At 56.6% G+C, this 27,799-nt stretch overlaps 10 protein-coding genes across 10 annotated transcripts; 6 read left to right on the top strand and 4 right to left on the bottom strand.

Annotated features, from left to right (window-relative positions):
* Positions 1 to 12: 12 nt before the first annotated feature.
* N657DRAFT_629433 (uncharacterized protein) lies at positions 13 to 2,609 on the bottom strand (the record flags this gene model as incomplete). The annotated part of the gene is made up of 2 exons (XM_062790885.1): positions 13 to 1,347; positions 1,398 to 2,609. The coding sequence occupies 2 exons, from the start codon at positions 2,607 to 2,609 to the stop codon at positions 13 to 15; spliced, it is 2,547 nt and encodes an 848-aa protein (XP_062652077.1).
* Positions 2,610 to 3,193: 584 nt separating this feature from the next.
* Positions 3,194 to 4,158, top strand: N657DRAFT_585145 (Lumazine synthase; the record flags this gene model as incomplete). Its single annotated transcript, XM_062789780.1, has 2 exons — positions 3,194 to 3,396; positions 3,592 to 4,158. The coding sequence occupies 2 exons, from the start codon at positions 3,194 to 3,196 to the stop codon at positions 3,995 to 3,997; spliced, it is 609 nt and encodes a 202-aa protein (XP_062652076.1). The 3' UTR covers positions 3,998 to 4,158.
* Positions 4,159 to 4,187: 29 nt separating this feature from the next.
* N657DRAFT_13390 (uncharacterized protein) lies at positions 4,188 to 7,282 on the bottom strand. Its single transcript, XM_062785884.1, has 2 exons — positions 6,929 to 7,282; positions 4,188 to 6,866 (listed from the first exon to the last, which is right to left on the bottom strand). Exons 1-2 carry the CDS (start codon positions 7,150 to 7,152, stop codon positions 4,385 to 4,387), a joined length of 2,706 nt encoding a protein of 901 aa, XP_062652075.1. The 5' UTR covers positions 7,153 to 7,282; the 3' UTR covers positions 4,188 to 4,384.
* Positions 7,283 to 7,671: 389 nt separating this feature from the next.
* On the bottom strand, positions 7,672 to 8,694 carry N657DRAFT_13252 (uncharacterized protein). The gene has a single exon (XM_062785879.1). It carries the CDS (start codon positions 8,409 to 8,411, stop codon positions 7,707 to 7,709), a length of 705 nt encoding a protein of 234 aa, XP_062652074.1. The 5' UTR covers positions 8,412 to 8,694; the 3' UTR covers positions 7,672 to 7,706.
* A 1,979-nt stretch (positions 8,695 to 10,673) lies between these two features.
* Positions 10,674 to 13,143, top strand: N657DRAFT_695452 (uncharacterized protein; the record flags this gene model as incomplete). Its single annotated transcript, XM_062797314.1, has 8 exons — positions 10,674 to 11,008; positions 11,065 to 11,766; positions 11,844 to 11,942; positions 11,999 to 12,018; positions 12,088 to 12,126; positions 12,189 to 12,335; positions 12,408 to 12,549; positions 12,621 to 13,143. The coding sequence occupies 8 exons, from the start codon at positions 10,674 to 10,676 to the stop codon at positions 12,730 to 12,732; spliced, it is 1,596 nt and encodes a 531-aa protein (XP_062652073.1). The 3' UTR covers positions 12,733 to 13,143.
* Positions 13,144 to 13,312: 169 nt separating this feature from the next.
* Positions 13,313 to 19,472, bottom strand: N657DRAFT_563935 (uncharacterized protein; the record flags this gene model as incomplete). The annotated part of the gene is made up of 6 exons (XM_062788248.1): positions 13,313 to 14,515; positions 14,574 to 14,861; positions 14,928 to 15,134; positions 15,195 to 17,525; positions 17,600 to 19,204; positions 19,281 to 19,472. The coding sequence occupies 6 exons, from the start codon at positions 19,470 to 19,472 to the stop codon at positions 13,313 to 13,315; spliced, it is 5,826 nt and encodes a 1,941-aa protein (XP_062652072.1).
* Positions 19,473 to 20,077: 605 nt separating this feature from the next.
* On the top strand, positions 20,078 to 20,932 carry N657DRAFT_629428 (N-terminal nucleophile aminohydrolase; the record flags this gene model as incomplete). The annotated part of the gene is made up of 2 exons (XM_062790884.1): positions 20,078 to 20,184; positions 20,245 to 20,932. The coding sequence occupies 2 exons, from the start codon at positions 20,078 to 20,080 to the stop codon at positions 20,930 to 20,932; spliced, it is 795 nt and encodes a 264-aa protein (XP_062652071.1).
* Positions 20,933 to 23,499: 2,567 nt separating this feature from the next.
* On the top strand, positions 23,500 to 25,610 carry N657DRAFT_676104 (uncharacterized protein; the record flags this gene model as incomplete). Its single annotated transcript, XM_062795871.1, has 4 exons — positions 23,500 to 24,010; positions 24,081 to 24,140; positions 24,211 to 24,755; positions 24,858 to 25,610. 4 exons carry the CDS (start codon positions 23,500 to 23,502, stop codon positions 25,608 to 25,610), a joined length of 1,869 nt encoding a protein of 622 aa, XP_062652070.1.
* An 893-nt stretch (positions 25,611 to 26,503) lies between these two features.
* N657DRAFT_13114 (uncharacterized protein) lies at positions 26,504 to 26,941 on the top strand. The gene has a single exon (XM_062785867.1). It carries the CDS (start codon positions 26,548 to 26,550, stop codon positions 26,770 to 26,772), a length of 225 nt encoding a protein of 74 aa, XP_062652069.1. The 5' UTR covers positions 26,504 to 26,547; the 3' UTR covers positions 26,773 to 26,941.
* Positions 26,942 to 27,033: 92 nt separating this feature from the next.
* Positions 27,034 to 27,657, top strand: N657DRAFT_562388 (heat shock protein 30; the record flags this gene model as incomplete). Its single annotated transcript, XM_062788140.1, has 1 exon — positions 27,034 to 27,657. The coding sequence occupies one exon, from the start codon at positions 27,034 to 27,036 to the stop codon at positions 27,655 to 27,657; it is 624 nt and encodes a 207-aa protein (XP_062652068.1).
* Between the last annotated feature and the right edge of the window lie 142 nt (positions 27,658 to 27,799).

Below are 27,799 nucleotides of genomic sequence, written 5' to 3'. Positions count from 1 at the left end.
GCGGAGTCGCTCTTAAGCTGTTGCAGTCGTCCCCGGTCTGAAGCGCACCAACAGTGGCCGGACTAATGCGGCTGTGTCCTCAGGGCTGGTTCCGTTCTTAAAGGCATCTCTCAGCTTCCCGTCAACCAGCCATGCGTCAAAGTGCTTCTCATCGGAGATCAATCGCACTAATGCATGCGTATCGACCGGCACGGTTAACGTCAAGATGCAGGTTTGGAAACCCCGCGGGACCGTTTCGAGGGGCAGCTGCTCTGTCTTAAGTCGCTTAGGCTTCTTGTTTGAGTTTTGCGCCGCGAGTCGCTGTAGCTTGATGAGGTGTTCCCTGGGGTCATCAGTTGACAGGCCTGACTGAGCATTCTCTCCACGGATCTGTTCGTCTGAAGGGTTATATGTCTGTCTCTCACTCGCACCACCGTCGTTGTGAGGCCAGAGGGACGGTAACGGCTGTAGAGTCGCTCTCTGATGTTTCGGATCCAGTAGAGTAGAAGCTGTCGTTGTCTGGTCAGTGACCTCGTGATGTGTCGATGCCGAGGCTCTTGTGCGCCGCGCTGACCTAGGGGTCCCAAGCACCTGCTCGGCGAGGTCAGTATCGGCGTCATTGTGTCGCGGATGTCGGTGGTTGTTCCTGTCAAATGATATCTGAGACTGAACTAGGCCTCTGGGCCCTGAGACGCGGCGTGGACGACTCTGGTCCCTTGGACCACCTCCGTCGTGTTCGTGTTCATGAGGCGATGACGTCGGCGGACTGTGCATCCCGAGACTACGACGAGATTGCGTCTGCCGGTTGGATGACCAAGAGGAACCGCTGTTCGCCCTGTTAGAGAGGTTTCCAAGGATGTCCTGGAGGCGCCTGCCCGTCGACGCTGGATTTCCCCCTCTGCCCTGGCGTGTACATTGTGCTCTTGAGTGGGGCTCTTGGGTGAATGACAAAGAACCGCCAGTGGATGATGCAATCTCTCGCCTGCCCTGGCGCGTATGCCTAGATTGCAACTGTTCTCTTGCGTGGGGTTCTTGGGTGAGTAACGAAGAAGCCGCGGTGAATTCGGGAACACCGCGTTCCGGCGGCTGGGATTGAGTCTCATGATGGTTTTCCTGCGCTGTCCGCTCAGGTCGGGGTTCGGTCCTTGGGTTCCTGCTGGTGAGTTTGGCAATGGACCAGGGGTTCAACCCTTCCCTTGAAGGTGCCTCGCTATCGTCTTCAAGGCGGTCTTTTTCAGGGGTTGGAAACATGTCATCCTCATTCCGCTCTGAGATGCGTTCTTGATAGCGGTCATTGCCGTCGTTATCGTTATCGCTCACCGCATCGACTCCAGAAAACATATCTATCCTCCACGCTGGTGTTGAGACCTGGGAACTATCAGCGGGGACCACCCATGTGGATCTCGATGCCTACTTACTTGTGGCGCCGAAGGACGGACAGGCAGTTCAGGAGCTGCCTCAATGGGCATTTCATCATCCCGCTGCACCGCAGTGATCCGCGGCTGGCGTGAGTCACGGCGCTCAGGTGCCGTATAGAAGACAGAAAGGAATGACTCGAAAAGATCGGTGACTCGCTGCTCCTCCTTGAACAGAATGTCTTCCTTTGCCGGTTCGACATTGACGTCGTAGCTGCCCGGTGGACAACGAATATTCAACACGATGAAGGGGTCCCTAAGGGTTTCTCCTGGGCGAGCCCTGGTAAAGTGGTCTCCAAGGTGCTTCTTGAATATGAAGAGGAGTCTTTTGCCCGTCCCTCGCGTCGACGAAATTGGCCGAGAGTCCACGGACAAGAAACCTCCCTTGGCAAGTTTCTGGGGACCGGCCTCGGGATTCGGCAAGAGAGCCTCGAAGGTCGGGCCTTGCTCGGCCGAATGTTGAAGATTGGGCTGGCTGCGTGACAGTCCCGTATTATCTGGCGTTTTGTCGCTTGGGAATGTCCGGAACGTGCACTGAGCGGCGAGCTCGGCGCCGAACAGCTGCATGGCGGCTTCCTTGACACCGACATTCGGCGCTGGGGCGTAAGACCACGACAAATTGGGAGCTTTCAACACTGTTAATCGCAGCCTCAGGCCGGGTCTCGTGAGAGCATACGACTGCAGTAGGCCCTTTATCTTAACGAGGCTCCTTGGTGCCTCCTTGACGGCGAGCTGTAACCTGACTGGCAGATGAGAGAACAGGCCGGTCACACTGACGGTGGTACCGATTGGAGCACCAACACGGCGCTGTGCGCCGACGCCTCCGCCCTTTGCAAGAGAGACAACGGTGGCAACATGCTCGGTTGACACGCGAGTTGTGATTGAAATGTCGGCCAAGGCATTGGCACTCGCCAGTGCGGCGCCGCGGAATCCCAACGTGGCGCCTCCTAGAGTGCCTAGCTCGTCGAAGGATCGGAGTTTGCTGGTGTGACCGGGGCGACCAAGGCAGTCGAAATCGGTGGGATTGATGCCATGACCGTTATCTCGAACCTCAATCTTGTCAACTGTGTTGGACGAGACCAGCACATCGACCGAGGTGGCTCCAGCGTCAATGGCATTGTCGAGGAGCTCCTTGAGCAGGAGCACGGCGCTAGTGATCGCAAGCGTTGATCCTAATCGGCGGACAGTGCCTTCGGGGAGAGCTGAGATTGGCATGTTGAGTCAGAACAATGCAGTACAAGCTACCTAACCAGGGGGTAAGCGGGGATGTTGATTCTTCCCATCACCACGGCAACACGTAACAAAAGTGAGGTGTGTTAGTGATACTGCACATGGCGGACGGTCGACAGTTTGAAAGCGAAGGAGATTCGGTGACCTGAGCGACGTACCTTACCGTAGCAGTCCGCATGACCAGAAGCATTTACAATTATCACAGTGGCTCTTGCTTTGACTTCAGGAACTTCCCGCAAGGGCAACTGCCCTAGGAAGGAGGACCGAAAACCGACCAGGAAGGAGTTGTTGAGTGTTGACACTGATCAGGGGCTGGGGGCTTCTACAGGCGATGACTATGCGACACGGACCCGTGAGTCTAGTGGGAGCCAACCTGGGGAAGTGGGGCTGACTGCCCTCCATTCCTGAGCCCCACGATGCTCCTCAGGTTGAGTCACGAAACCGGCGTTTGCAGGTCTCTTGCACGACACAACAACAGGGTTACTCGACAACTCAATTGATCAACCCACATCATTTGAGAGCCTCCATATCCCACTCACCAACTGCCACCCCTCTGCCCTCGAGCAAAGATGCATAACAAAGGCCCGAAACCACAGCTCCACGACGGCAGCAACCTGCGCATCGGCATTGTCCACGCGCGCTGGAATGACACCATTATCGAGCCCCTGCTCGCGGGCACGAAGGCCAAGCTTCTCGAGTGCGGCGTGAAGGAATCGAATATCGTGATGCAGACGGTCCCGGGTTCATGGGAGCTGCCAATCGCCGTCCAACGGTACGTGTTGTACCCCATCGCTCATCGCCCATTTCACTCTCTCTGTCCACCCTCACTCCGATCATCATGAGTTATCGCATGTAGCCAGCCCCTTCAAAATCACCTCAGCCAAAGGGTTCTTCCTAACTGGTCTGACCTGAAAACGACACCAAACAAACAAACTAACAATACTCTCACCCTGGCCTCAACCGACAGCCTCTACGCGGCCTCACAAGTGCAATCCTCATCGGCGGGCAGCGGCGCCTCGGCAGGTGATCTGCTAGGCAGCTCGACCGCGGACCTGGCATCTCTGCCCACCGCCTCCTCATCTTCACCTTCCACAGGCCCGTTCGACGCCATCATCGCCATCGGTGTGCTGATCAAGGGCGAGACGATGCATTTCGAGTACATTGCCGGGAGCGTCTCGGACGGTCTGATGCGCGTGTCTCTGGACACTGGCGTCCCCGTCATCTTTGGCGTTCTCACTGTGCTCAGCGAGGAGCAGGCGAAGGCCAGGGCCGGCCTCAGCCCGGGAAGCCACAACCACGGTGAGGATTGGGGGCTAGCAGCCGTCGAGATGGGAGTGAAACGGAAGGCCTGGGCAGCGGGGACCATTGAATGAAGGATTTCTCTTCTCGGTGATGCTTGTGCCTCGGTTCTCCGGTTTGGGAAACAAAGGGTTAATAAGCCCAACAGAGTCAAAGGAGTCGATTTTGTATAACTATCGGTATTACCAGATTAGCGCATCTAAAAATGCTATGTCTACCGTGATCCCTCCTTTCGAACCAGACACAACAGTGGTTTTCCACGCCAGCTCCAATTTTGCACTGCCCAACCCGTCGCCCTCATGCGGCACAAGACACGCGAAGAGCGGAATGGGGGACTATACAAACGCGAGCGCCTCGCCTCCATGTACCCAAGGAATAATAATACCATCCGAGTCTCCTAGAGTCCATTCGTTTCCACCTATTCCCCAACTCGATATCAACAAGCGTTCATCGACATTACCTTAGTTGATCATGGCGCCGATGTCATCGCCGACGGACCCAGACTTCTTGGACCTCCACATCGACTTTTTCTTTTCCCGTTTCGCCTTCATGGCCTCCCATCCTCCTTCGTCGTCGTCATCCGAAGCGTTACCGGCCTTGGTTACTGATATCTGAATTGCTCCAGACATGGTGGAAGACTTGCGAAGGTTGCTCGTCGTCGCGGGTGGCGCCGGCGGAACATGCGACACTGGACGGTATCGACCCGGAAGACCGATGTTGCTGCGCTCGGATGGGGCGATGGAAGGTGCGTAAACCCCGCCCTGCATGCGGATCGAAGGCGCAAACGAAGCAGGCTGTGTCGGCTGGATCCAAGACGCCGAACTAGGTTGGACCATGCTCATGGTGCGCATCTGCGACTCACCCCGTCCAAACGGCGAATCGAGCATCGAACCGTTGCCGACGAATGAATGACGCATCTCAGGGCCACTCAGACTGGGGGTCAGCCCGCCCGTGGTGCTCAGGTTCCCGGCCGAGGGCGATGTCAGAAGCCCACCAGCAATAGCTGGAGGATTGCCGTTCTGGCCCGACATCATTTGCATGAACTGCATTTGCATCTGCATGAACTGCTGCATCTGGTGCGTCATCTGGATCTGCGCCTGGTCGCCAGGCGAGAGCATCGCCGGGCTGGGTCTGGCTTGGTACATCAAGTGAGACGGAATGCCGGCGACGGGGTCAAAACCGGCTGCTCCAGGTATTAAGCTGGGCCCGTCGGGCAGGTGCGGACTGCCTCTCCTCATCGCGCGCGCACGCTCTTCGTTGGCGATGACGCCGATGAGACCTCCGGGAGGTACGGGTGTACCAGGTTGTCCGGGGGCAGGGCTGCCCCCGCCGAGGGCGAAGCTCTCCCGAACGGGGTTGCGGACGAGACCGGCACCTAAAAAGGGGTCCGTGGGAAGGTTTCTCGCGAATGCGGGCAGACGAGGGTTTCCTGCTCCCGCCCCATCTCCCACCACCGACACGGGCCGCTGATAGCTCGGCTGCATCGCAGCCCGCAGGTTCGGGTTTGAACCCATGGTGCTCAAGCGGTTAGGCGGCCGATTCTTGTTCGGAAAACCGGCCGCGGCAAGATAGGCCAAGGGAGTTTCCTCATCTTCCTCCGGGTCCTCGGCCGTGTCAGCCCCGCCCGACGAGGCACCTCCGTTGGGTAAATTGGGGGTGCTAAACGACATTTGCAGACTCGGTCTGAAAGACGGGGCGCTTCCGGCTGACTCTCCAGTGATCTTCATCATCTGTTGTCGGTACACGGCCATGTGGGCCTCTTGCTTTCGCCTCTGTTTCGCCTGCTGCTTCGCCTTCTCCGCGTCATCCTCGTCGTCCTCGTAATTGTCCTCTTCGTCCTCGTCCGCACCGGTCTTGGCACCAGGTGCGCCAATAATTCGGCGCTCCCTGTCCTGACGCTCCTTATCTTGGCGATACTTTTCAAACTCCTCGGGGGTCATAACCTTGTTGCTTCCTGGCGTGTTGGTTTGCGCTTTCCGGGGGGGATATCGGCTACCGTACTTGGAAGAATAGGCGGGGCTGGAATCGAAGAGACTATCGCTGTCTCCTTCCAGGCTGCTCTCGTCCCTGCGGTATCTACCAGCAGACGATGAACTTGAGGTGTCTGCCCCGTGTATGAATCTGGTGACGGTAGACAATGAATCTTTCAGCAGCCTCGCTTCCTCATCCTCGACATCCTCCACGGAGTTGGACCTTTGCGAGGCAAGCAGTGGCCTGCTTGGTCCTACTTCTGGCGAAATCTCTGATCTTTGCCTGTCCAAGAGAGGCGACGAGTGGCGAGCAATCAGAGGTGCGGCGTTATTTTTGACAGTAGGCGAAAGAGAGGGGCTAGACGGGCCAATCAGCTGGTCGTTAGAATGCTGGCTGCTCCATGAGTGCGCAGGAGGTTCAACCGTGGTGGTCTTGTCAATATGGATCGGGCTCGGCTGAATCGGCCGGGCCCCTGTGAGAGACCGTGGTGCCGGCATCTGGGCGCTATACGGCTGGTTGTTTCTCACCGTCGCCACACTGGCTCGCTTGTCGTTCCCCAGGCACATCTTGCCAAAATCCCCGCCCAGATCCAAGTCGAAGTCGTCCTCAACTCTCGGAGGCGTCACCGTAGTGGAGGTCGAGGAGGTAGTCGCTCTGGGCCGCACCTGGGCAGGCGTTTGCATCCCGGCGGCAATGGGACTCGACGGTGGAGACTCGTGGATGGTTGGTGGAGGAGGTAGTTGCTTCTTTTGCCCACCAAATGAAAACGTGCGCCCAGCAGCTTTCAGGAAGCCGCCTGAGGAGGATTTGGGGATTGGAGGCACCGGAATGTCCACTGGCAGCTTCCTCTGCCCGCTACGCCATTCGTCCGAACCTCCAGTATCGGCAGAGGATGGGGCTGTCGAGGCATTGCTGTGGCGAGACGAGTTGTCGGTCAGGGTCGTCTTGGTTGTATTCGAAGAGCCACTCCCACTAAAGACGGTCAGTGCGAGATGTTCCCAACAGTGAGATTTCACAAAGAGGAGCACGCATACCGGTTCGACTTGAGGTCAGCAAATATGTTGTCTTCGACCGTTAGATCCGACCCCGTCGTCTTGTGGAAGGCATGGGTCGCTGCCGCATGTCTGACGCCGCCGTCGAATGGCTTCGACCCAACAACTTCGTTGCGTTCTAGGACGCGGAAAGACGGACCCGTTACCGTGGCATTTTCCAGGTTATCAGCGGTCGACTTCCGCCTGCCGAACGGAAACTTAGGCATGTAGAACGCTGGCGGACCAGGCTACTCTCTAGGGGAAAATAAAGGTCGGTGTAGGAGCCGGCCAGGAGGAGCAGTTTCGCAAAGGCAGCACAGAAGGCTGTTTGACTGATCAAGAAGGCGAGTGAGGGACGGGATGCGGTTACGACTCGATTTTTGCTCGTACAGGGTTTGGCAGCGGGCGGTTTGACTGTGCAGGAAACCGATGGTTAGCCGCATTGAACGCTGGAACGGATGAGCACGGGGCGAAAGTGGGGTGCGCTGTCGGGCCCAGCAACGAGTTGTGATGGTAACATGCCACCACGATATCTGATGAGAAGTGGCCGAGACGGAAGGAATGGAAAACTGTCCGTGGAAAAGAGATGGAACACACGAAGACGAAGCAGAAGATGGAAGGTTTGCTTGCACAAAGCCAAATCCGACAAGTTGGCAGCGGGCAGCCCATCTCCATCCGGAACGACAGGGGGCTGGCGAGCAGGTGTTTGACCGGGATGCGATTCTCGCGCCCGTCATGTTCCCTTTGCTGCTTCCGAAAAGAACACCATAACCAGCAATATTCAAATGACTTGCCGCTGTGACGAGGCGGGTAAGAGGACCGGAAGGTTGGCACTTACGAGATTCAGAGACTGACTATCCAGGAGGCGATGGCTGACCGAGATCGAGGCGGATGGCCAGTCTGTGCACCTGTATTTGAGGGCTCGCTGCGTGCAGCCCGTGCTCAGAGAATCGAAGTAACGACGCACAAAATCTTCCCGACAGACGCCGCTATGAGTGATCCGGCGTTGTGGGAAATCGCCGAATGGGCAAGTACGCGTAGTGAGGTGCGACGGACTGGCGAACGGACAGGGCCCAGCACGAAAGAGAGACGAAAGGAGATCGAATGGAAGCCGGCGTGTACAAGCACGGCGCACAGAACAGATCGGTTGCTGAGACAGACAGGCCCGGGCCGTGATGGTCTGGAGAATACAACAGCAATGCAATGGTGATGAGGAGGAACAGAAACCAGCGACGGTGACGGACGAGGACACCGGAGTGGAATCAGAAGCCAGAAGGAGGCGGTTGGCTGAATTATTTTTATTTCCTTGGCCCAGCGTCGCACTGGGCACTATGGGTTGGGAGTGGGGAGCGAGAAACCAACACAACGACAGCGGTCGGAAGGAGCGGCCTCCCCCTGCTCGCCCAGCTGCCTTGGGCAACAGCTCAAAGCTGAGCGAGGCTCGGCACGCCCACCAATGAAAGCCGGGCTTGCAGCAACGAAACATCCATGCCTTTCAAGGAATGACTCGTCTTCTTCATCCGTCTGTTGATGAGACTTCAGACTGCGGGAAGGGGAAGACGACGACGTGGAACATGTACGTACGTGTGGAATACACAAAAGAACCGGAAGTGGCCTCGTCTTAACCAGGGACTGCCCTGGCCCGGCAACGGGCTGGATCGCCACGGACCACTCCTTTCCCCGCTGAGTCGTGACAGACGCGTCCCGACCTTCGGTGCTTTTGCTTGCAGCAAATCCGGCGATGCCCTGTTGTTGGTGCAGGCTCAATTCCGCTCTCTTGCTTAGTACCTGCTCTAACAGCTTGGGTAAGGAATGGTAGCGAGTGCAACTCTCGTCGTCGGGGGAAATTGCTCGCTGGTGCCAAATTGCTACATAGACAAGCCTTCAATGCTGGAAGACCGCGCTTTCATCATGTACGGATTACCAAGTTGCTTTCGGAGCTCAACAGGCAAAAAGCTCAACTAGGAACATTGTGGGCCAGATCGGGAATATCCCCGGCTTGCGCTGATCTCCATCCACTTTCGCCAGCCCCGTACCTGAGTTTCCATATCTTACTCAGGTACGGATACGTCGTGTAATAAAGCCTTCCCTTGAGCAGCTTCCAGGTTGCTACGGGCTCCGTACGGAGTACGTGCCTTGATCAGTTTCCCAACCATGAACTCTAAGCCCGCGAATGCCTTTGCTTTGCCGCATGACATCCTTGGCTTCTCCTTCACAGCGTCGCTCTCTACGCAGTGAACCAGGCCAAAATAACTGTGCCGCATGCATTTGTGCCATAGTACCTCGTACGGAGAGGTACCACAAACCCTGTTGACATGGGTCATGTTGCAACGGTTCCTGGGTGAGATGGGCCACGGGGGCTCCATCGGAGCTCTCAATGGCCAAGCGCAGACCCTTCTGTTATGATCTTTTTTAGTTACACAGCAGTCGTCGGCATGAGATTGTGAATGGCAGAGGTTTGTAAACTTTTCAAGGTGTAAACAGTTACATTCAGACACAATATGTGCGAATAGAGAGACCGGAGAGTGCATCAGCGCCCGACAAAGTTGACAGAAGTCAGAGAGGAGTCAACAAGCCTGAAGGGGCCCAGAAGGTTCTCGAGACGTGTCGTTACCTACGGGAGATCAATCCTCATCCACACCTGGGTTGAGTGGCCCCTGGTCAGTCAATGGGTACTCAGACAACCCAGAACCGATGGCACTTCGATTGGGCTGTTTCAGCCTTCACTTGTATACCGTACTGCAGTACATACAAGTACTAGTCCGTATGCTACGAGGCTGATGAAGCTCGTATTACAAAAGGTAGGTTATGATCGGTCGGGACTCGCAACGGCTGAACTTGAGACGACGCGTCAACAACGGCAGACTGCAGCCACCATCGCGATGCGGTTTTCCAGATCGAAAGCCGACAGCGGCGCCTCGAAGCGGCTACTTTTCAAGGGAGCCCATCTATACCTCGCCCAGCATCGCGGCTGACGAAGCAGGCAGCCATTGTTAGCCGTCTCAATTGACAGCGGTGATGAATTTGGGAAGAAGGAACGGGGAAGGCTACACATGTACGGATCCGTAGAAGCGATGATGACATCAACCGGCACGAGCTCGCGGCAGGCACATGAAAGCGGAGGTCGGCCGCCAAAATGCCCGACCCATCTCATTCTCAACAGGAACTAAGATGTCCGTTCGTCCCGTTCTGACATTTGAGACATCCGGACTGATCTACCGATTAGTTTCCTCCGTAACTCAATTGAGCGATTGTGTGGGCGATGAAGAGAAAAAGGCTGCCTGCGGAAAACGGCGCTGCTGGCAGGCCTGTTTCAACATCCAACGCTCGCCGTTCCGAAACATGCATCCCAGACAGCCTGAAGTGTGGTTGCTGTAGGTGGCGGGGGGCCGAAGCGGAGCTCCCGTCTGCCCGGGCCCGGCGTCTGAAACATGCACCGACTGCACGCACATTCAAATGCACAGGTGATGCCACCCTTGCCCTCCGCCTCGAGCTCTGGAAGAACAAGGAACCGTCGAAACGGCGCCCAGACCTGACTCAGAAAGTCGAACAGAGCCAAACGAGCCAAGAAGAGCATTCTGGTTGGTAGGATTATGCAATTTTTGCAGAAGAGGGATCAAACGGACGGCGTCACGTCGACGACAGCATACCGAGTACCATAAGTAATAAGAGGAACTGTACTCGACTTTCTGCAGAGCTGGGACTCGCAAGACCGGCACTTAGACGACACTACGCTGTCCAGCCCGCCATGACTTCGCCGACAACTCCGCGCACGTCGGTTCCTCGAGGCTCATTCCTCCTGCTCCAGGACGAGCCGCCTCTTGCGCCCATGGGCCACGGCGTGCTGGCATCGCTGATCAGACACCGCGGGCGCGAGGACGACGAGACAGTGAGCGGTGCACGGCCGTTTGCAGGCGATGGCCCGGAGGACGAGCTGCCGCGCCGCGATGACCGCCGCCTCAGCGCCATCCTCAACAGCTCCGGGGTGCGCAGCATGCGTCTGATTGGTAACAGCAACCCCCGCTACCGCTGGGAGCGCTACTGGAAGACCGAGGAAGAGCTGGCGGCCATGCCCAAGCACATGTTTGTCCCCTCTCCGCTTCACACAATGCTCGCGTGCTCACGTCTTGCTCCTGCAGCCGCAAGTATTACGAGCGAGTCAACTACCTGGTTCAGCAGTACCTGTACATCGACAGGCTGCTCGATTCGTCTCTGCCCCACGACCTGCTCAACGAGTACAACAACATGCCAGCGTCGGCCTTTCGCGGCGTTGAGGTTCCAGCCACCATCATGGAGACATCGTCAGCTCCGCTCGATAAACCCGCCCGCAAGGTCTTGCGAACCCCCAAAGCCATCTATTGTCCCACCGAAACCACTCCGCTGTTCTCGACCCGCGACGACCACTCTTATAGCGTTGCCTGCGACGACGACGATGTTGACGACGACGATGTTGAGGCCGGGCGGTCACAACCCGAAATTCCCTGGCTCGAAGACGAGGTGGTCGACAGCGACGCGCCCATCGTCACCCTCGCCATCTACGTCAACTTCGCCGCCAACCTGATTTTGCTGGCCGGCAAATTCGCCGTCATTCTCTCCGTCCCTTCCGTCTCGGTGCTGGCCAGCTTGGTCGACGCGCTCCTCGACTTCCTTTCTACCGTTATCGTCTGGGTCACCACCTTGCTGATCCGCAAGCAGGATCAGTACCGCTATCCTGTGGGCAGGCGGCGGCTTGAGCCGATTGGCGTGCTGGTCTTTTCCGTCATTATGATTACCTCGTTCGTTCAGGTCGCACTCGAGGCCATCCAGCGGCTTGCCTCTTCCGATTATGAGATCATCAAGCTGTACGTGCGATGCCTGTTTTCCCACTCCCAACAGCTTCATGCCGCGTCCCCAGTCTCGTACTGACAGTCTCCCGCAGCGGGATCCCAGCTATCTCCATCATGCTAGGTACCATTGTCATAAAAGGACTGTGTTGGCTGTGGTGTCGCCTCGTCAATAACTCGAGCGTTCAGGCACTGTGAGTTCTCCTAACCCCTTTTCTGCTTACGGGGACTAGCAACTGAACGGGCACAGAGCGGCAGATGCAAGTACAGGTACGTCTGGAATCACTACCCGACCGTTTCTCTCATTCTCTTTTTCTGACTCTAGTCAACACCACCCAGATGTCATATTCAACGCTGGCAGCATAGCGTTCCCCATAGGTACGCGCCCATTCTATTATCCCCTGGTTTCTGAGCAGGTGCTAAAAGAGACGCTCCTACAGTTGGTTACTATGCCGGGATATGGTGGCTCGATGCCCTCGGCGGCTTGATTTTGTCGCTCGTCGTCATATTCAACTGGTCCCAGACTTCATATGAACACATCAGGCATCTGTCGGGCTTCTCGGCCACAGCCGACCAAAGAAACATACGTGAGCCCAATCATTCTCCCTTTTGGAACCCCCCCGTGTCTTCTTCGGCTATCCGACCCTGACCATTCGCAGTGCTCTACTTGACCATGAGATTCGCCAAAACCATCAAGCAGATTCAGGGGTTACAGGCTTACCACGCCGGCGACAAGCTGATCGTCGAGGTCGACATTGTGCTGGATGCCAGCACCCCGCTCAAGGACAGCCACGACTTGAGGTAAGCCATCTCTCTATTCATATCGTCAACCAACCGCCGCCCACAACTGGCTCATGCGATGGAACAAACAGTGAGAGCTTGCAATACGTCCTGGAATCGGTTCCTATCGTCGACAGAGCTTTTGTGCATGTCGACTACGCGACGTATAACCTGCCCACTCACATGGATCAGCAGACCAGCTAGGGACGGTCGGTCACATGCGCACATTGGACGTTGGGAGTGAGAGTGTGTGCGTACCTGGATGTAGTGATAACGCTGGGAGATACTCTCGGCCTAGGGAGCCCACATCAGTGGAGTGACATCCTACGGAGACCAGAGCCCTACTTGCGGGCAAACCAGGACTTGACTCGCTCCCGGTGCGATATCCATGGGACCAAGGGCTAGCTTGAGCCATGTACTGTGAGGACACTTGATTAGGTAACATGCCCTGGGCTGAGGTGGTCGGTCCACGCAGAGAGCGACATCAAGTCGGATCTTCTAGCTGCCTTGAAAGCTGAGCACCTCAATGACTGAGATAGGTCGAAAGGAACCATCAAAGAGCAAGAACACTCGGCATCACTCTGATGTTGTCCAATTCTCTGTTGCATCTCTAGCTACGTAAGATTTTGCTACACCAGCCTATTACACGCTCCATACGACATACCCATCTATCCAGCGTTATGGGTCTTGAGACACGAGAAAAAACAAAGATACGAAAAAAAACAAAGACGCGAAGAAAAAAGCCATTGGAAGAACAGTCCATCGCAGCACACCCTCGCATCAATCAGTACGGAATCCCATTCGTCAGAAGCTGGAACTGATCGTAGATGCCGGTCGAGTAGCTGCCATAGCTTCGCTTAATGAGCCCCTTCATGAACTCGGCCGCCTCGCGCTCCGTCTTGTCCAGCACGAAGCGCTCCTTGAAGTGCTTGACGCTCTCGGGCTTGAAGCACGGCAAGCCGCTATCCATCATGAGTAGGACGATCTGTGAGAGCTTCTCCGTGTACTGCCGCGAGGCCAGGAACGCCTTGACACAAAGCTCCTCGAACCAGCGGAAGGACTGGTGCTCGGGGCTGCCGCCCATCACAGCCACCATCTCGGACGTGAGCTTGAAGGGGGCGCGCTCAAACTTAATGCCGCCGGGGGCGACGTCGAAGCAGAAACCAAAGTCGATGTGAAGGATGTGGCCTGCATCGTCAATCATGATGTTGCCGTTGTGGCGGTCCTTGAACTGGAGAAGGAACGAGATGACCGAGTAGGCAGCCATGCTCTTGACAAAGTTGTTCCGCGCCTGCTGGAAGCGCAAGGAATCCTCGTTGCCGTACTTGGACACAAAATAGTCGTAGAGCCCGTTAACAGCCTCGCGACCGAGCATATCCCGGGAAATGGAATTTGGCAGCACGTCAATGACGCCACACCCAGGTGCCGTCGCGGTAACGCGGTAGGGGAACACATAGACGTCGAGGCCGACGCTGTGGAAGATCCCGCGGAAGGCAGCAATCATCTGGAGTGCTAACACGTCTTGGCGGCAGTCGTCGCCCACTTTGAAGATGGCTGACTGCCAGACTTCGATCGTCTGCGTCGTCTGGACGGCCGTCTGGTTGTTGGTCTTGCCGACTTTCTCAAGCATCTCCTCTCCTTCTTGGATGCCACCCTTGCTCTTCTTGATGCGGAAAGTTGCCATGTAAGGAGCCTTGGCGTGGCTTTGCAGAGGTTTGCCCGACTTTCGATCGATACCAATGACCACGCCATCGGGGTTGCTCGGCAGATACACGCCGACTTCGACCTTGATCTTTCGGAGTTCTTCCTCGATCTTCTGCTTCTTCTCGGGCTTTGAGCGCCCGACCAGCGGCTTAAGCTTCCCTGAAATACTGGTCACTTCATCGAAGAAGGCGAACTCGCGTTCATAGAACTCCCGGTCAGCTTGCGAAAAGCTGTCAACCATGTGGCTCGTGACCTTGTCGAGGGTCGGCTTGAGGGAGTCGGGCTGATGGTAGCCGGGGTCAGCATGATTACATTGGCACTTCAATCCCGGGATCTCTTACAGTTTGGCAGTCGTCGTCCCTGTAGGCGTTTGCCTTCATATTCCAGATAATCTGATGGGCGAAGAGCTGTGAGAACTGCGCTGTCTCTAATATGTAGCGCTCCACATAGCCCAGGGCGTCGTGTCGAAGAGTTTGGACGATCTGGGGAACATAGAAAAAGGTCACATCGACCGAATGGCTCTCCAGCGCTCTCATCGCATACTGGATCACATAAGGATGGTGCCTATAAGCCGGCAAAAAGAGCGTCACAGCAGTGATAGGGTTGACTGGGGCCCAAAAAAGCAGGTACTGGCAGCATTGTTAGCAGGAAAACATAGGCAAATGCAGGGTCAGCACCCCGCCTGGTTGGCCTACCTTGAGTTGGAAGCTGACGTCGTCGGGCAATGCGCCGTCGATAAGGACGGGAATTGCCTCGGGTTCGGCAGCGGCCTTGGCGGTGAAGTTCAGCAGCAACCAACGGATCTCGGTCTGCACACGCGGGTAAGGGAATCTGCTCGCGAGGTGCACCGCCAACGATGGACTCTCGGCCCATGCTGTCCGGAGAAGGGGATGAACCGCGGCCTGTGTGTATTCGAACAGTCAGGTAAGCTTGACGGTTGGTTAAGAGACGGGGATGCGTACCTCAAACGCGCCATCTTTCCCACCGTGATGGAACGTCGAATGCGGCCTGAAAACGTCGACCGGGCGAGCCCAGACGTTCAGTTTCGAGTGCTCGCTTTCCAAGAATACTACAAGTAACTTCTCCTTGGCAGCGAGCGACTTCATTGTTCCAACAGATCGCGCACCGATAGTTGCCACCTCTCCCAAAGCCGCCACAATATCCTCAATCAAGCGGATCTCGGTTTTGAGCTGGAGGATGTTGCTTCCGAAGGACCAGCGCGGCGGAGCGTTGAACCAGCCAAGGCCAGCGGACAATATCTGGTCCTTCAGACGGTATTGCGCAGTGGCGCCCATTGTCGTGCTCGAGTTGAGGACCTTGAGTCCAAAGAGCAACACTTGGAATCGGATCTCTCTTGCCATTGGGTGAGGTGTGGCGTTTTTAACTGCCTCGAGCGTCACGTCAAGGAGGCGGAGGAAGAAGTGGTGCGTGTCTGGGTTGCCCAATCGGGTAGCGCTGTAATGGCTGCTCAAGAACTGCAGTAGCCGGGAGTGCGGAGAGAGCACGTTGTGGACGAACTGCTTATGCTTCGCAAGAGCCGCGTTGTCGCTCGGGGCAAACTCCTGCCGGAGGAAGAAAGGGTCGGGACTGGTGATGGAGGTGCTGAAGAGCCCCTGTCGTTTGTGAACGCTGGATTCCCAGCCCTGTACAATCTCCGCCAGGATACGCGGCTCCATCCTGGGGTTCTCGTTCATGACCCCAAGCCAGAGTGAAACTCCAAGCTTGATCGCTTGCTTGGTAAACATGGCAAACGGGATGCCGACAAGGTAGTGGATGATGGAGCATTCGTCCTGCTCGCTTCGACAAAGGAGGGCGGCAGCGCGACGGAGAATATCTCTCACATCCGTGAGAGACGTGGTCCTCCGACTGAGAATTCGCTTCTCGATGTGGGACAGCGCTGTTATGGCATCGGCGGTTTCGCTGGCGGACGACTTGAGGAATGATGCCCTGCGGTCCATGGACATGAAGCTGTACCACTCTCGGCTTTGATCGGGCAGAGCTTCCGAGTACCGGTATTCCTGCCGCGTCGTGTACTGGGCCATAAAGTCGGACGCTGTGTTTATGGGGTAGTTCCCCGGCATGTCAAGCGACGACAGTCTTTGGTCGGTTGATGGGATGGTCGAGCCGACTTCAACAGCGAACGATCTCCCAAGAGACAGATGACCATACCCGCTATCGTCGTCGAATTCAGAGAGGTATGTTTGTAGCAAGCCCTTGATATCAGCAGGCGCGATGTTGATGGCCCTGGAAAGCCAGGTCCTTGCCTTCTTGTACAGGTTGTCGAGAGTCAACTGCCTGAACTGGTAGTCGTCCGAAAGTTCGACAACAACATCGGCCCTGGAGGACCTGAAAGTGGTCCGTGGCTCGTACCGGTCCGTTTCCGCTTCCAGGCAGCTGGCCCACATCAACGAGAGCAGCTCAAGGAGCGTGAAAAGGGATGACCGTTGGCAGAGAGCCGACGGTATGGCCTCTATGAGGCGATCTGCGCAGCCGAACGCCGCCTGCTGCACTCGCTCGATTCGATGGCAGCAGCTGCAGAATATGGCGGCAAGCTGGGCGGCGGCGTACTGAGCGGAGAAGGTGGGATTCGCGGCATTCACTGTTTTGTCAAGGTATCGCTCAACCACGGCGTGCATGATGGCGTCCATGGTGCGGCTCACCTCGCCTCGCCGCATGCTGGGCTCGAGGAAATACGACAGGGCCTTGGTGCAGTCGCCGGCGTCCGCCCGCAAGCTCTCCACCAACCAAGCAGCCTGAAGAAATATGGTTTTGCGATAGCTGAGTCCCTTGATCTCGCTACTTCTTGTGGGGATCAGCTCGGCAAGGAGCTTCTTCTGCCACGACTCTCGATCGGAACTCTCCCCTCTGCGCAGGATGGGATTGAGATCGATGTCACTCTCATCCTGTTCCCCGCGGTTTTCGGAGACCAAGGGCGGCGAGTGAATTGCCATGATCCGGAGGTGTTTGAGAGTTTGCTTCCCGCGTTCAGTGGAAGATGTGAAGCCATGGACGACAATGTTGAACCACGCATCACGGAGCATAGAGCGGATATCGTCATCCGAGGGGTCGCCGAAAGTTAGCGGGTTGGCGGACATGAGGACAGCGAGAGGCGGGAGGAGTTGGGCGATCTCCCGAGCAGCCAATTCCATGTCTGATTCCTTGGCATGGTGACTCTGGTTGGCGTGAGCGTCGCCTTGCGAGATGATGCCGTCGAGCAAGTGCTCCAGATATATATCGAACAAAGGCGAATCTCGCCGAATGTTGGCAGAGATATAATTCCGCCCCTTCATAATCTGGCCGAGAGTACCATCAGCTCGCGCAACGTGCAAGCACTCAGAGCAACTCTTCCTGGGGACGGACTACTTACCGCATGCAGCATTCCGTCTCTGCCTTCCATGACAGCGTCATGGGCAACGGCGGCATAGCGCTTGAGGAGATTGCGGAACTCGGACTGGCCACCGCTGAGAGCCAGGGATGCTGCACCGGTGATGATGCGGGCATCTAGGGGAGTGCTTAGCTTGACAATCTTTTGCGCGAGCATTGACTGGGCGAGGCCGGTAATCTTCTCGTCTTTCGAGGCGCTGGCAATTTCGCAAATAGCTTGCACCACGTTGCCCTGGACAATCGACGACTCCTCTTCGCCAGATATCCGCAAAGAGATGGAGCTGCCAGTGGAGTGCCTGCCAGCGTAAACATGTGACGTTTCCTGGCCGTCGGCCACACCAGTCCCGTTGGTAAGGGGGCGATCGCTCCCAGGACCCAAGACATTGCCAAGGGTGTACAGGGTGGTGATAACGGCATCCTTGGAAAGCATCTGAAGCACAAAGGCGAGTGACTTGGAAGCCACGGCAACCATCTGGCTCCTGGCATTGCTCTGAACTATGAAGCGGGGGAGGAGACGACTGACATTGACGGCGTATGAGGGTGACACCCTACACAGCAGTGCCAGGGACTTGAGCACTATGGCGGCAAGCTCGTGATCAGCCATACCTGCGGAATCGCTTAGAGAGTCCTCAAGCCAGGTCATGAGGACTTCGGCGTCGGCAGCATCCTGATCCAGAGAACACGCGTTGAGATAGCTGATTAGGGCGCAGGCTTTGACGGAGAAAGCCAGCCTCTGCTTTGCCGGCGAGAGGCTGTCAAAATCGGCACTCGATTCCAGGTCGTTCATCTGGTCAATGGCGACCGCGGCGTACAGCTCGACCGAGCGATAATCCGCCTCAGCGCTACGGGCAGTCAGCGGCCGGCGCAGGCCTTTGCCGAACATCATGATGTCGAGAACGTGCGATTCCCGCAGTGCGTCCTCCTCGGCAACCAAGAGCGATGTAACAGTTACCAGGAGCCTCATGAAGCTCCGCTGCAGTAGCAGGGCGCCTAACGGGCGGCCGATATCCTCATAGTGGTGCACCCACCGTTTCCACTCCTTGTACTCCTTGATACGGCGGTCATGGGTATGCGCATTTCGAATAGTCGAAAAGGCGGCCTCGACGGCAACGAGAAAAGGCTGCGAAAGAAGATCGCGCACCCGCATAACCAAGCCAAGACGACCGCCGGACCGCCAGAAACCGGCCTGGGCACAGGCAGCATCCAGGAAACCCAAGAGCGCAATGGCGATGGTGGCAGTTCGGGTGGCATCCTCCAGCGCACCGGGGTCGTCATTGTCGGCACGGGAGACGCTCTCGGTCGCGTGAGCACATGTGCTGAGGAAGGCCGAGATGTTGTCATAAACGGTCTGCTGCACGTCTCCATGATGGGCTCCCAAAGAAAGCAGGGCGGCTGTGACATGAAAGCTCAAGGATTCGGTCGGAGACGGCTCGATCTTGCGGAAAAAAGGCGACGGGGCAAATGATTGAACGTGGGCGTCCAGTAGGTAAGGGGCGAGGTGACGGGACAGCTTCTGGGCGCTCTGGGGCGTCTGCAGAGAGGGCGCTGTTTTGCAGAGGGCGAGCAAGATCTCGAACTCGCGGATGGTCTACCGAGCAGGGCCCGAATCAGCCAGAGCTCTAAGAAGGCAGGAGTCAAGCGGCGACTGGCGGGGGGCTGGCTACCATTGGGACACGGCCAATGTCGGACCTTGGGAGTGATGCATTGTGGCCATTGATAGTGGATCCCGGGGCTTGACGCGTCGGTGTAGCTTTGCACAATCTGTCTAGATCGGACTTGTCGAATGAGTCGACCGGGTTTGTCGTCGCCAGCGCGGCAAGCCGCTGGAGGGCCTGAAACCGGAGATCGCGAGCCATCGGGAGCTGAGCGGATGGAGCGGATCGATGGAACCGGGGGCACGGAGCATCAATCAACCAGAACTCAATTGAGTTGATGCGCGAGGACCAAAGCCCTGGAGGATAACCGAAGGAGTCGGTATCGTCGTCAACGGAAGACACAGCCAACGATGCAAACATGCACGGCACGGCGTGGCACAGGCTACAATACCTAGGTAAAGTATGAGAGCCAGGCCTGACTGTCCACTGCAGACCAGCTGGGTCACGCACGGTTGGAATGGGCATGGAGGTCAAGTGTTACCAACTTGCAACTGACAACGACAATTAAAGTGGATCCCTTGCATTGCGTCTATCAATCCAATCGGGGGCTTCTGGATGGACTTGGTCATGAATGGAGCTTGGACCACACCGAAGTTACTGGCTCTTCAAGGCTGCAGGCTGCAGGGCTGACGCGAGCTGGCGGCTGGCTCTTTGAAACACCACTTGCTCGAGCTGAAAGTCGCCCCCATCAACTCAACACCGCAACAACGAAAGAAACCTCTGTCAACTTGCCGAACGCCCCGAATCGGACTACTGTCACCTTCAGGATTCAAGGGGGATATTGGTATCGCCCGCACCAAGACACTATGGCCATGTTCAGCCAGAACCCGCTCGTGAATGGGCCAAACTACTCAATTAGCGACATGCCGAGAGTAAATGCTCCCGAGGGTGCGCGAGAGCATCGTTTCGACCCGTACGATCTCTTTCTGGGTTATGCTATGTGTTGCTGCAGGCCGGCTGACTCTCAATCTAGCTACACCGACAACGGCGGCTCGACCCTCGCAATCGCCGGCGCCGACTTCACCGTCATGGCCGGCGACACGCGGCTTACCTCGGGCTACAGCATCAACTCACGACACCACCCTAAGCTGTTCAAGATTGGCGGGACAACGGCCGACCAGAAGGATGCGACCATTGTGCTCTCGGTGGTGGGTTTCGCGGCCGACGGCGAGGCCCTCAAGGAACGCCTTGATGCCATTTGCAAGATGTACCGCTACCGCCACGGCAAGCCCATGAGCGTCAAGGCCTGTGCGCAGCGGCTCTCGACTATTCTATACCAAAAGCGCTTCTTCCCATACTATGCGTACGCCATCCTGGGCGGGCTGGACGAGGAAGGCAAGGGCGCCGTGTATTCGTACGACCCGGTTGGCAGCTACGAGCGGGAGCAGTGCCGAGCCGGCGGCGCAGCTGCGAGCCTGATCATGCCTTTCCTGGACAATCAGGTCAACTTCAAGAACCAGTACATTCCACACAGCGGCGAGGGGCACGCTCTGCTGGAGCGCGAGCGGCGGCCGTTGGCGCGGCACGAGGTCGAGACACTGGTCAAGGATGCGTTTGACGGGGCTGTTGAGCGGCATATCGAAGTGGGCGACGGCTTGCAGATGATGATCATCACGAAGGAGGGAATTGAGGAGGTGCTGCTGCCTCTCAAGAAGGACTGAGCCAGGAGTGCACATTCTCAGCTCGGGCATGTACATTATCGGGATCCTATCACATTGGCTCCTGGGCCCGTGTCCTTAGCAGAGCAGCTACCGAGCCGCGACAACCGGGACCGAGTCCGTGCCCGGCTGTCACGTATCTTGGCGACGATACTCTCGGCTTAGCGTTAACACAAAGGATACCCAGCAACACGCCGCAAATTGAACTCGGGATTCAATGCTTGATCCACAGGTGCACACCCGGCCGCCCTGGCGGTAATACTCTTTGCATGTCACTTCGCTGCCCGTTGCTTTCGACGAGCGGGAACGCAAGCACTGAGTGGTTGGCATGAGGGCGGTATGTCCAACGTGTGGTCTTCGCGGCGCATCTAAAGCTTCTTTCGCCACTTTTATGTCTAGGGTTAACTACTCCGTTTCTAAACCATTGTGTATGGCCCATTATTGACTCAGCAACCCGACTCAAAAGATGCAGGAGTTTATTACCTATGTTAAAGGATCCCCGTCACATTCATCGACGCCAGTACTAAGAGCACCACAACTCAATCCAGCCCTTGCCAACTTCTCATCGTGTTGTGGCGCTTGATTACATCATCCCAGTCCACTGTGAGCATCGCGAAGCCTGTATTCTCTCCCAATGGCAAACTTTGTGTCCAAAAGTTTTGAGGTAGTGAGCCAACGATCATGACACCTGCTGTCTAGCATCCTGGCGGTGCTATTCTTGTGGGGTACTCCCTATGACGTAACCGAGTCGGCAGGACCACCAGCACTGCGAATGGCGACCCACCCTGGTGGTGAGTCCACCACCGCATCAAGCAAGCTGTCGCATGCTGAAAGACTGAGCAGACCAGGCGCTGATGACGGGAGTCTTGATATCGACGATAACGCCGACCCCCGTTCTCCATGGGCCCCCAATGGCCCCTACATCGTCATCGCCTTACCAATAGTCCCCGCAGTTGTCCGTGGCCACGCACTAGCGTCATGAAGAGATCGTCTGGGCACCTTCTACGGTGAAGGTCTAAAAGACCTCGATGTATGGGGATAAGCTTTCAGATGGAGCAAAGACGACCTCGCTGGTTCCAGCTTAGACCTGGCAGCAAATGCCTTCCAGCTGGCGTACCAATGGCGGCAGGTGCATGTTCTTTGGATGGGGAGCATGTAAAAACCAGGGCCCTGAAAATCACTGAATACCGGATGTAAGGTATCCAGCTCTGCGATTAGTAGTGGTGGCAAATCGCATCCCATCTTTGCCTGTTCCAGATTCAGACTGCGTAGCTTTGCCGCCCTAGTTTATCCCATCATCTTCAGTCACCCGGAGTTCCGCCACAGTACACTTGGTTCGTTTCTCGGCCCCTTTTCAACCGAAGTCTCCTCTGTCTGACACACCTGCCATCCTTCCTTACTATGTAGTCAGTTTCCTCGAGCTGTGTCCTTGCTCCGTGCACCATATTCAAGGGCTCTTGTTCGGAACATCAGATCAACGCAGGGTCCTGCTCTGTAAAGCGCTCCTCCAACCAATCCCGCGTGCCAACGGCCGAGTCTTGAGGGTACGCACCGTGGCCCCCCTTTCCGGACCGGTCCCCGTCCCACCCGGGTTCTAGATGCACAAGGCTCACACTGCTCACTGGTGGGTGTTGAGTTAGCTGACCCGCCGCCGCCTCTACCCCCTCCTTCCCAAGGCAACTCATAAACAGTACCCCGTACATATCGTCGGTTTGGCCACCGCACCAAAAGGTGATCCGTGACATCTCTTGGCTCTCTTCGCTCCAAGCCACCACTCGGAGGGACCCCGTCTCATAGGAGCCAAAGCTAACAGCCTTTGGCAGAATTCGACATACCTTTGTCTACAGACCAAGAATCCCATCTTACGAGGGTTCGCCGCCGTGCACTTTGCGCCACTGGAAAGCGTTGTTTTAATACTGGCCACTAACAGGCCGTTCTTTTCCAATCATACCCCTGAGTTTCGGTCAAGAACATCCCACAAGAGCCTTCCCCGGACCACTCTGAGTACCGGAGCCAATTCCCCTGCTCCGACCATTCCATAACTGCCCTGTTTAAACTGTGGCGAACAACTGCCGTGTGTCTTCGAGGGATTGGTCCCCACTCTTTCTTCCTCTTCTTCATCTCATCCGCCTGGCCGCCATCTTCTCCGGGGTTGTCTTTTTGACACCTATCCGTTGGGTTTCTCGCCTGCCTCAGGAAGGCATTGGTGAACCAACTCCATTTTTGCTTTCTCTGTGCCCGGTCGTTGTTCGCGCAGGGCCGTGCAGCACGAAGACAACGTTACTCTACTAGCGAAGCAACGACACCGCCCGGCTACAGGGAAGCCTGGGGACGGGAAACACCGTTAGGTGGTTACTGGGATACTGGCCGAGTTCCCAGCCTCCTCGGGCTCGCAGTCACCAGTGATTGCTTCTATGGGAGACGAGACAGCCCAACCTGGAGGTTCAGCCGAGTTCTCACAAGACGCCTCAGTCCCTGCCGTCCCAGCCCCTATACCACATAGTTCAGGCCCCATCGCTGCCAAGTATTCATCCGCCAGCCCCCAGCATGCTTTTATGGCCCAGCTCATCATGACTCACCGACAACGGACAGCGGCGTTCGACATGAGCGCCCTGGCAAACACACTACCGCAGGGGCTTTATCGACCACTCAATGGCCACGGCCAGCAGCGATACAACACGTTCGCGCCTCCCGTTGCCGGTAACCAGCTTGGCGTTTCCAGTACCGTGGGCCCCATGCCCACGCAGGAATACTACCTCGCGCAGCAAACCCATATGGCACACTTCTACCAGACGCCCATGTCGTCGCAAGCGCCCCCTGCCATGACCTCCAGAGCCGACCAAGGCTACTACCCAAGCCCAGTCCTCATGAATCAAGCAGCCCATGGCGGTGTCCACTTCTATTACTCGCCTACGGCGGCATTCCAGGGGCATAGTCCTCATGTTCACGGACATGTTGCACTCGGTCAGTACGGGCTCATACCGACTGTGCATCAGCACGCGGATCCGAGATCGCCGCAGTCCATGCCAAGCGGCCAAGAGGTGCTCCGGGTGCCTCCCTCAGCTGGCCCGCAGGTCAAGGGTAAGCTCAAAAGCTCATGGTCTTAGATGACAATCCAGAGTCAGATCAAAGGGTTAACTGTCTCAAGCAGGAGGCATCAATGGGCGCCGGAGTATTGTCCGGGGACCGCCCAGAAAGCCAAGGCAGAGTGGTAAGCTTGACCTTAAAACCGATCTGCCGCTTTACTTGTGCGAAGTCAGGCTAATATTCACTTCCCCAAGGCCACGCTATCTGGATTGGAAACCTCCCCCCGCAGACGGATCTGATGAGCTTGGTGCACCACGTGTGCAAGGAGACCGAAGGGCTGGAGTCCCTTTTTCTGATTTCCAAGAGCAATTGCGCCTTTGCCAATTACAAGGACGAGCAGCTGTGCTCGGCGGCGCAGCGGAAATTACACGATTCCAACTTCATGGCGGTCCGCCTGGTCAGCAGGCTGCGGAAAAGCACGGTGGAAGGGCCAGCGGGTGTCACGGCTCCCACGGGGCCATCCGCATCGGCACCGCAGGCGCCATCTTCGCAAGATGACAGCGTCTCTGGAGTTGAGGGTGGCGAGACCAGGGAAGAGAATGGCGCCTCGGTCAGTTATGGCACCGCAGCTGCCCACGAAGCCAAAGCCGCGGCGTCTTTGATGGATGCTCGGCCCGTGCAAAGGGACCGCTTCTTCGTTCTCAAGAGCTTGACGATAGAAGACCTCGAGTTGAGTGTCCGGACAGGCATCTGGGCCACGCAGGCACACAACGAAGACATCCTAAACTCGGCATTCCAGGTGAGCAGTCCATAACATGGTTCAAACACTTTGTCTCGGAAAAAGGGGGTGCTTCCAATTTGATACTGAACTCGACTAACTCGTCCCCCTTCCCCACCGCAGACCTCAGACAATGTCTATCTCGTGTTTTCGGCCAACAAGTCCGGCGAGTACTTTGGCTACGCGCGCATGGCATCGCCCATCAACTCGGACCCGGCAGCCGCTATCGAGTTCGCGCCGAGCGTGCAGTCGGCCAGCGAGGTCGAGCTCCCCAAAGCCATACCGACCGAGGCGACCGAGTTCGCGCCCAAGGGCCGCATCATTGACGACTCGGCCCGCGGCACCATTTTCTGGGAGGCAGACCGTGACGACGACAATGACGACAACAACAACAAGGCAGCAGCAGCAGCCACGTCCTGCGATGGCGGACAACAACAACACGACGACGAAGGAGTCTCTGGCAGTACTAGCGGCTCGGCGGCGGGAGGAGTAGGTGCGGACACGGGGAGCGTCCGGAGCGGCCAGGATGGTAGTAGCAGCGTGAGCGTTGGCGCGGCGGCGGGCAGAGAGCCCAACAGTAAGGCGTGGGGCAAGCCATTTCGGCTCGAGTGGCTATCCACGTCGCGTCTCCCCTTCTACCGGACGAGGGGGCTGAGAAACCCTTGGAACTCTAACAGGGAGGTCAAGATCGCGAGGGACGGCACCGAGCTCGAGCCGTCGGTAGGGAGGAGGCTGATCGGGCTTTTCAATAGGGTGCCACAGAGCCCGGCCCTGCCCATGCTTCCGCCCATGGTGGCCCCTATGGGCAGTGCGGTAGTACAACTCCAAGGGCCGCCGACGCCTGCCACGATGGCTGGGTATTACGCTGTGCGATAGTGGGGGGGAGGGGGGGAAGTTCCAGGCGTGTTATTGCTCGCGGGTTAGATAGTAGCGTCAAAAGGGGTAGGTTTGTTAGAAGAAGCCGAAGCGTGCCTACCTATATATCCGCACTCACTGTTGCGCAATGGTGCATCTCCGTCTCTGTTTCACGACCCGTGCCTGCACCACAAGCATGGATGGAACTAACCATTCTGTCCGAGCCGAAATGTGGTTTTCGACCTTGGGTGATGCGATGCGTTGGTTGATCAAAATACAGTACGACCATCAATTCGTCCTACCCTTAATCCAGGTAGCGATCCAGCTTGCGAGTCTAGCTCCATCCAACTAAGGTACCTCGACTGCGCAATCTGTTACAAAGCGATGGTCGAAAGGATGTTTTTTACATATATGATTTTAGGCTGCACTAACAGAGCAAGTGGAGCGGTACTTGCGACCATGCTGCATACGAGCTCCTTCCCTGACTTGGACCTACTACACTCTACTGAGACTTGCTTCGCATCAAAGGAGCCACGGCAATGGGGAAGTCAGGGCCTAGGGTTCGTGGACCCAACCTACAGGTAAATGAGCAGCATCAAGAAGTTCACCTCGCTGTGTGACACAGTCCGCAAACGGTTGATGTCTCCAGGCTGCAGCACCATACCTTGCGCCGGTACATCTGGGGTTGAGGATGAACATGATGAGCCCGCTGTTTGTTGACGGGGACCTTGGCTCCAAACAAGTTGTTCCTGATAGTTTGACAGTATCAATGCTAAGCAGTACTGACAATAACAGTAGTTCTTTGGTTCACATAACGTTAACGTTATATGCAATAAGTCCAGGAGGATGACGTCATGCTTATGAGTGGAGCTTTTCAAAGATTCATGGCGCAGGAGGTGATCTGCGCTCCACTGCCGACGGCCCCTCACTTCTAGAAGCCACTGGCGGCTCCTGGGCAATGCGATCAGCGCAACAACACCTCTCAGCCTCAGCTGTCGTGTCCGGTCGATTAGAACCATGTGCAACGCTTTGCCTTTTGGTTGTCACAATTGGAATGTCCACGTCGATCGGTCTGGAAAGCTCCAAGGGCTTCGTTTTGCTGATGGCCACAGCAGCCAAGCCGAAGCCTCCCAATCGCTCTTGCTCTGTCTCACTTCACGCCTTCATTTACGATGTTCCATGACCATGCCACGGAATTCGAGAATCATCTGAGAAGCTCAATCTCACTCCAGCTGGTGATGTTTCATGATGAAGTGTGTGGAAGGTGCTGCTGTCGGACCTCATGCGTATATAATCCCCAGAGAGACCCGGCTTGAGCCCTCATCCTTTCCTCTAGTCATCAAATCAACAAGACAGATTTCACACAGCTCACAATACCATCCTGCGCTTGCAACTCTCTCATCAACTCTCTCAAAAGCAACTCTCACCACACATCACCAACAACATGTCTCTCTGGGGCAACTTCTACGACCCGGACCCGAGCTTCACCCCGCTCTTCCGGCTCTTGGACGAGTTCGACAACTACACGCGTGAGTCCCGTGGCAACAGCAATGGGCGCTCTCGCAATCGCGGTCGCCAACAGGTCAGCGTCTTCCACCCCAGGTTCGATATCAAGGAGACGGAGACGGCCTACGAGCTCCACGGCGAGCTGCCCGGCATCGAGCGTGACAAGATCAACATCGAGTTCACCGACCCTCAAACCCTGGTGATCCGCGGCCGCACTGAGCGATCCTACAGCTCCGGTACCTTTCCGGCAGCCTTCGTCGAGAACAGCAACCAGCCGGCTGGGGTCATCACGGAAAAGGGCGAGAAGCACGCCAACGAGTCCAACAACAACAACGACGACGCAGAGCAGTCCAACAACAACGGCGCCGGAGGGAAGGCCAACAAGGCGCCATTTGAGAAGTACTGGGTCCAGGAGCGCTCCGTTGGCGAGTTCGCCCGCACGTTCAACTTCCCCAGCCGCATCGACCAGGACGCTGTCTCGGCCAGTCTCAACAATGGCATCCTGAGCCTCATCGTTCCCAAGGCCAAGAAGCACGAGGCGCGCCGCATTGCCATCAACTAAAGATTGCCTTGCTGCTTCCTCTCGTTGTTGTTTTCTTCGACCGCCATGGCAACATCGCGATGAGTTCGGATCGGGGCAAAGGTCTGAGACATATGTTGGCGTCTGATTAACTTTTCGGTGGTCTGGTAGCATGTTCACTTGG

This window comes from Parathielavia appendiculata, assembly GCF_033297405.1.
Source record: "Parathielavia appendiculata strain CBS 731.68 unplaced genomic scaffold N657scaffold_1, whole genome shotgun sequence".
Classification (NCBI taxonomy): Eukaryota; Fungi; Ascomycota; class Sordariomycetes; order Sordariales; family Chaetomiaceae; genus Parathielavia; species Parathielavia appendiculata.
Note: the sequence above shows the minus strand (reverse complement) of the source record. Positions and strands in the feature narration are given on the sequence as shown.